Consider the following 8305-nt stretch of genomic DNA (forward strand, 5'->3'; position numbering starts at 1 on the left):
GATGCGGGTTTTGGTTTCTTAATTCCCATACAGATATTTTGTTGTTGTTGCTATTATTGCATGTCCATTCACGTCTGTGTGTTTCTTCGCCATGTCCATATCCTTTTACATAACAATGGCCATGTGCAATCATTTTGTTGTACACTTTTCAAAAATCTAAGTCTAGGAGTTTGGGGTAAAAAATCTTAAAAACGAAATTGGCCTGGTAGAGCGGGGTGAATGCGAAGTCTTATTTAATGTGGTTCAAATCGAAACAAATCGTGATTTACAACCCAGCCATGGTTTTTTAGATTGTAAACTATTTATAGACATGCAAAGTTTTTGGTGTCTTAGTTGGTCGGGTTGTTTTTGGTGTTGGTGTCGGCTTTGGACCTCCACCATAACAACCGGCTACAAACCTATTGTTTGTTGGCTAACAGTCATTCGGCGGTAGAGTTTGGACCATTTGCAATGGTTGCCGGTCGAGAAGGCGTAAATGTGAGAATTTTTATGGTGACAATTTTACACAATTGTTAATTTCTGTTGAGTTCCCCCCGCCGCCCACTCCTCTTGCGACCATAGCAGTCTTGTTCGGTTTTCATTCACTTTGTTTCATTTCATTGCATTGGGTGACAATAAAGCGAATAAGATTTGTCATAAATCAAAAATTTATTATAATAAATTATAATACAATTATATATATATATATATATATATAACGACAATAGATGTTGTAATTTTGTGTGTACCTGTGTGTGTGTTTATTTGCAACAAGGTAATGGGAAAATAAATTTGTTAAAATTGAAAAAAAAAAAAAAATCTTTTCATTGTTACAATGAAAACGGATCCGCATTACAGAATAATTTCAGGGGGTCAACATAAGGCGTGGATTTTTTAAAGAATATTTTCCGAGAGGCTATCACAAGTCGTGAATTTTCTAAAGAATATTTTTCTAGAGGCTATAAGAAGACGTGGAATTTTTAAAGAAGAATATTAAAGAATATTTTCTAGAGCCGATCACAAGGCGTGGATTTTTAAAGAATATTTTTACAGCCTCTTATAAGACGTGGATTTTTTAAAGAATATTTTCGAGAGGCTATCAGAAGACGTGGAATTTTTAAAGAATATTTTTACAGCCTCTTATAAGGCGTGGATTTTCTAAAGAATATTTTTACAGCCTCTTATAAGGCGTGGATTTTCTAAAGAATATTTTTCTAGAGCCGATCACAAGGCGTGGATTTTCTAAAGAATATTTTTCTAGAGCCGATCACAAGGCGTGGATTTTTTAAAGAATATTTTTTTAGAGCCGATCACAAGGCGTGGATTTTTTAAAGAATATTTTTACAGCCTCTTATAAGGCGTGGATTTTTTTAAAGAATATTTTTACAGCCTCTTATAAGGCGTGGATTTTTTAAAGAATATTTTTACAGCCTCTTATAAAGCGTGGATTTTCTAAATAATGTTTTTCTAGAGGCTATCAGAAGACGTGGAATTTTTAAAGAATACTTTTCTACAGCCGATCACAAGGCGTGGATTATTTAAGGAGTATTTTCTAGAAAGGATGATAAGCTAATGGGTCTATAGTCCTTTGGTGCAGAGTGGCTTGGTTTCCCTGCTTTGGGAATATAAGTAACCTTTACCTCATTCCATAGACGCCGTATATATCCTTTCAAGGATCAGATATATACATGGCGAGGCAAATTGAAGCATTGCCGGTGAAATTCCATCTGGTCCTGGCGATTTATACGGTTTGAAAATATTGACTACGCATCGTATCTTATTTCTGTTAACCACCTTGCCTATGAGATCCAAATCCGGAGTCACAAAAAGTTGAGTGTCGAAACTTAGCAGCGTCGTTGACTCCTTCTATCGACTCACAGAAATTTATCCAAGACTATTTCATGGATGCGGCGAATATGCCAAAGTTAGCATTCCTTAATCCAGAAACCATATTTTTATAAATATATGGCTCCTGAACTAAGGCGATGTCCACTTCAGAGTTCATGAGGGACAGGAATAGTTCGGCGGCAGCCCCCGTGCAATGATGCAGATTGATCTGCAGGATGCGCAGCCTATGCCGCTTCCCTACTCCTACTGAGTTTCGTTGGATATGTTCAGTCGAAACAGAACCCATCCTGAACCAAAGTTCAGATATGCCTCCTCCGGTGGGTCAACCGCAACTCTTGCAACTATCCCACCATCCTCGTTCGATGTAGTGAGGCTGGGATTTTGCAGAGCCAGCATTTTCAGCAGGAGCTCCTTGTCCACTGAAGGTGGAGGAACCCAGGCTGAAAGGACCCGTCTGGTTGAGATTTCGGATAGGGAGACCGCAGCAAGGTTGGCTCCTTCCAAGAGCGCCCCAAAACCACCAACGGTTTTCAAAAGGAAATCCTTAGATTTCTTGTTCAGACAATTGATGACTTTGGCACCCTTCTACATGAAGGCACTACCAAACTGACGATCTCCTTGGTCCGATCCACAGACAATGGGTGACTGATCCTGCCATGAGGATCAGATTTGTCGATTATTGCCAGTAGAAGGTCTTCTTCAGCGGCTACCTTGGTCGGTCTGTCATATGGCTTACGCTGTCTTTGGCTACGAACTTTGGAACTTTGTACTTAGCTGTTTCCCCGCCGTTTGTTGTCTAGCGACAGCCGCATATGAGGTAAAAGGATCTGCCAGACGAGAGGTCATCGTCTTCTTGTGTGAGGGTTGCAGATTTGCTCTGTGGGGCGACATCTACTCCCCAGGAGACGATGCTTCCTTGACTGACTTACCCTTCCTATTCGACCACTAGTGGATTCACCCAAAGCTTTAGCTTCACCTTTGTCGTTAGGCGCAGAATCGGGCTTTGAGACAGAGTCCTCCACACGTTGATCACCCTTGTGGGTGACATTTTGCTTCGGGATGTTCTCAATTGCCTTTTCCGGTGCATTCTTATTAAGGTTCGGCTTAGAGCTGGGCTTCAGGTCAGAAGTCGGCTTAGCACCTTTGTCAGAGATAGTGGGCTTCGCTGATTCTACCATTTTTGTGCGAGTAGTAGGATTCGGGAGGGAGATCCTGTTCTGTCAGCCAGAGACTGATTTTCATCAGTCTTATTTGCCAAAGGAATAGTCGGTTCGTCAACGTTTTGGTTTTGAATTGATGCACTTGTAACAGATGCAGGTGCCAATGCATCCACGCCTAGAGCAACCGGTTCACAATCGCTTGATCTCGACGACACGTGGCTTGTGACCTCACCAACGATTGCCGCCGGAACTGGATTATTAACTCCCTGCACCGTAACTTTATTCTAGAGCCTATCACAAGGCGTGGATTATTTTAAAGAATATTTTTCTACGCCTTATGGTAGTCCCTGAACAAATTATTTAAAAAATCCACGCCTTTTGTTAGACATAACAAAAGACTTAAGACCCATACTTCATTCGATTTTTTTTTTTTTTTTTTTTTTGGCAAAATCTCATTAAAATAATTTTTATTTGTTATCATTTCAATAATCCATGATATTGCAAATTTATGCAATGGAACGCACTAAAAATTGACCAACGTAAAAAATTTTATGAGACCCATGGGGTATTCCATTTAACGTCGATGATGATGAAGGCGATTGCTGCTGTGATTTTTTGGCCAAAAAATCATTTGCTTTATTACCACCAAATGCCATTTTGGTATTCGGTTAACATTTTTCTTAGGTTCAGTCTTTTGATATGTCATTGGGTCAGGGCTTTGTTGAGATATTCTAATGTGTGTGTATGTGGGTCTTTGTATGCCCTGACTGGCATTCATGTGTAAAAGGCCAAATGATGATGATGACCAACATAATCAGAAGAAGTCCAATAAATTTAAATGTTATTTTTCGATTTTTATTTTATTTTTTGGTACGAGTTACTAGACCAAATCAATTTTTCAAATGTATTTTTTTCAAATCACTAATGTCTTCCTCTCTCGTTTTTTCTCTCCCCTCTCTCCCCCACTAGATATTTCGTTTCCAATGTCTTGCAATTTCAAATCTATCGTGGCATGTGTCGTGCTGCTGGTCAATATGATCCCAATGATCCCCGCAAACCGTTGCACAAATGTGATGTCTATCGTCATCCGGAGGCTGGCAATTTATTAAAGTGAGTCTTGACAATTCTATTTGCGAACGAAATTGTTAACAATTTTGTACGGTCTAATGAATTGCTATTCTCTCGTTACAGAAAAATCATGTCCAAAGGCTCCTCACAACCGTGGCAGGAAATTATGGAAGAAGCATTGGGCGAAGGCCGTCTTGACGGTTCTGCGCTGCGTGAATATTTTGCTCCCCTCGAGGAATGGTTACGTTTGGAGAATTTGCGTACCAATGAATATGTTGGCTGGAATTATGACGGTGATTATTGTAAGCGAAGTATCGAAACGGCTAATCTACAAGTGTTCGGTGGCTACTATAATCATGGCCAATCATCACGACTGGTGTCGAAGCTGGTCTTTATATGTGTAATTTTTACATCTATACTAGCATTAGTTTTTTAAACAAAGTGTGTAATTTAAGTTTTGTTTTTAATTTTATTATTTTGTAATTTAATACTAATCGCCCAGTCATTTAATTCACTTAACTAAAGTTATTAATAAAAAATATATAGTTAAAAATGTAAAGAAATATTGTTTGGATTATAAAAAAGGAGATTTTTTTAAGAAATCCATAACGCGTGATTTTTTTTAAATATTTTTTTTTTCTAGTCACCCACGTGGATTTTTTTAAATAATTTTTTTCGAGTTACCCACAAGGCGTGGCTTTTTAAATATTTTTTTAAAACACCCATAAGGCGTGGATTTAAAAAAATCCAAGCCAACCATAAGGCGTGGATTTTTTTTAAATAATTTTTTAACCCATCCATAAAGCCTGGGTGGCGTAGGGGATGATAGATACCAAGCAACGGATCTGATTGGCTTTAACATGGCGAAGTCCAGGCTTATTTTGGTCCCTCTGTCATCTCAATTGTGGACACTGACCTCCCCGCGGTGTCACCTGGGATAGCTATTTTCAGCAACCCATTTTTTTCATTTTATAAAAAAATGGGTCGGCGTCGGGTTAGTTGCCCACTCTCGAAAAACCCAACCTACTATGAAAAGGCAAAGAAAAATAAAACCAAACCCACCTAATGTTGACGACCCCAGCAAACGTATAAAGGACCACGATCTGCGATTCTGCACTTAGAATGTGCACACCTTGTACAGAACAGGCGCAGTTGTCGCTTTGGCGGATGTATTCAAGAAGTACAAAGCCGATATTATTGCATTACAGGAAATGTGATGGAAAGGGACTGGCGTACCTAATCAGATGATTACGCCTGTATTATAGCTGCCATGAAACGAGACATGAATTTGGCTGGGGATTTATGGTTAATAGGAGAATACTTTTTTTCTCCTATTAACCTCGTCTCCAAATTCACTCCAGTAGATGAGCGAATTGCTATAATCCGCATAAAAGCCAAGTTCTTCTACATCAGTCTTATTTGGGCTCATGCTCCGACCGAAGACAAAGATGAGCAGACCCAAAGACATATTTTACGAACGCCTAGAAAAAGGATATGACCGCTGCCCTGGCCATGACATTAAAAATCTGCTAGGAGATTTTAATGCTAAAATCGAAAGGGAAATTATGTTTGGCCCCCCATCGGAAAATTATGCTTTCATGAAGAAACATTCGACAACGGCATGAGGATGATTGACTTCGCGGCAGCAAAAAACATGGTAGTTAGCAGCTCCAGATTCAAGCATCTCGATATACACAAGGCCACCTGGATTTCTCCTGATCAAGTAACGAGAAATCAAATTGATCATGTTGTGATAGACGGAAGGCATTCATCCAGTTTTTTAGACGTCCAATCGATCCGGGGAGCGAATATCGATTCGGACCATTACCTTGTGGCAGCCAAGGTACGCTCCCGTCTTAATTTAGCAGCAACGGTGCAATCTAATGTATCACGGAAATTTGACGTCGAAAAACTCCGCTCAACTTACCCAACTGCTTGACGAAAGCACCCCTTGCCCTGATAATAATATAGAAGCACAATAGCAGAGAATTGCCCACTCCCTAAAAACTGCAGCAAAAGCAACACTTTGGTACCAAAGACCACCATCAAGAAATCCGTGGTACGATCAGGAGTGTCGTAATGCTACTGATATGAAAAACGCAGCTTATAGGGCAACCCTGCGGACAGTAGCAACACCTAATGCGACGAAGAACTATCAGGAGAAAATGAGAGGGGAGAAACGTGTTTTCAGAAAAAAGAAGAAAGAGCAAGAAAAACGTGAGCGTAAGCAAATCGAGATCTACAGGAGTCAGAATGAAGTCCGAAAATTCTACCAACGGGTAAAACACCCAACCGAAGGCTTTTGTTGCAGGCACATCCTCCTCTAGAGATAAAGAAGGAAATCTGTTGACAGATACAGACAGCGTGCTGAGGATCTGGAAGGAGCATTTTGAAAGACTTCTGGTATCAAATAGTGGCGGTGAAGAAGATACCTCAGAACCAATAAGAGATGATGGTATAGAGTGTATACCACCTAGCCAAGATGAGGTCATAAAAGCAATTAATCGGCTCCAGAGCAATAAAGCAGCCGGAGCCGATGGGTTACCAGCCGAACTATTCAAGACTGGTGGTCAGATGCTGGTCAGGAGCATGCACCAGCTGATTAGCACAATTTGGCTAGATGAATGCATGCCCAATGATTGGAACCTCAGCATCATGTGTCCCGTGCACAAAAAGGAGACAAGACGATATGTGCCAACTATAGGGGAATAAGTGTCCTTTTCATCGCATATAAAGTGCTATCCACTGTGCTGTGTGAACGATTGAAGCCAATGGTCAATAGCATTATTGGACCACACCAATGCGGCTTCAGATCTGGCAATTCCACCATTGACCAGATTTTCACTCTGCGACAAATCCTGGAAAAAACCACGAAAAACACATCGACACATTCCACCTATTTGTCGACTATAAAGCCGCATTCGACAGCCCTATCCGTTCAGAGGTGTATAAATCCATGTCTGCGTTTGGCATTCCTGCAAAATAAATTCGGCTATGTAGGATACCTTTAACTGGCACAAGATCAGCAGTTAAAGTCGGAAAGGACCTCTCGGAGCCCTTTAATACCGAACGTGGATTCAGACAAGGTGGCAGTTTGTCGTGTGATCTTTTTAACATCCTGCTGGAAAAGGTCATACGAAATGCAAAGGCAAATGACACTCTGTACACCAAACAACAAATGTTACTCGCCTACGCCGATGACATCGATATAATGGGTCGAACATTCCGAACGATAACAGCCACCTTGGAACAAATTGAGAAGGAGTCTGCCAAAGTGGGTCTGGCAGTAAACAGCGAGAAGACCAAGTTGATGGTATCAAAGCGCAAGACGTCCAGTAGACTCGGACTAACTGTGGAACTTGAGAACTACAGTTTCGATGTAATTAAAAATTTTATATACCTTGGTACCGCCATAAATAAAAAAATCAGTTTTGAAATTCAGAGAAGGATTGTGATGGCCAACTGAAGCTACTATGGTCTAAGTAAGCAGTTTAGAAACAAGGCCACCTCCCGCCAGACCAAACTCACACTTTACAAGACGCTGATACTATCCGTGCTATTATATGGATCTGAAGCATACGTTCTTGCACAAGCAGATAAGGCACCTCTTGAAGTGTTTGAGAGAAAAATTCTCCGAAAGATCTACGGGCCGATCTGCGTCGACGGTGAATATCGGCGTCGAATGAACCATGAGCCAGCTATTCTCGGACATCGACATTGATAGTCGTATTGAGCTGCAGCGACTACGTTGGCTAGGTCATGTTGTAAGAATGGATGAAGATGCCCCAGCCCAAAAGCCACATAAAAGCGAACCAGCTGATGGTTCACGCAGAAGGGGAAGACCAAGAACACGATGGAAAGATCAAGTCGAAGACATCATTGCCGAAAATGGTATTTCAAATTGGAAAAACTGCCTGGAAATCTTTTCTAAGCCTGGCTTGTGGAACGAAAGTTCTGTCACAAGCCAGCTAAGTGAAGTAAGTAACCATAAGGCGTGGGTTTTTTAAAATATGTTTCTTAAGGCACCCATAAGGCGTAGATTTTTAATTTTTTTTTGAAGCCAACCATATGGTGAGGCTGTTTTTAAATATTTTTTTTCAAGCGAGAATTAAAAAAATATTTTTTTCATTTATTATTTTTTATGCCAACTGTTGTTTTTTCATATTCCCCCGACCAGTTTATTATAAATCGTTTTAACTGTTTCACATAAATTGCTATTTTATCTCTCCTATAATTAACAAATAAATTAC

At 40.3% G+C, this 8305-nt stretch overlaps 1 protein-coding gene across 1 annotated transcript; it reads left to right on the forward strand.

Moving 5' to 3' along the window:
* Positions 1–3138: 3138 nt before the first annotated feature.
* Positions 3139–4491, forward strand: LOC133325546 (angiotensin-converting enzyme-related protein-like). The gene is made up of 3 exons (XM_061534286.1): positions 3139–3209; positions 3957–4097; positions 4179–4491. The coding sequence occupies exons 1-3, from the start codon at positions 3139–3141 to the stop codon at positions 4489–4491; spliced, it is 525 nt and encodes a 174-aa protein (XP_061390270.1).
* Positions 4492–8305: the final 3814 nt, after the last annotated feature.

Source organism: Musca vetustissima, unplaced genomic scaffold (genome assembly GCF_032173495.1).
Source record: "Musca vetustissima isolate MV318-11 ecotype Yass unplaced genomic scaffold, APGP_CSIRO_Mvet_v1 utg58357, whole genome shotgun sequence".
Lineage (NCBI taxonomy): Eukaryota > Metazoa > Arthropoda > Insecta > Diptera > Muscidae > Musca > Musca vetustissima.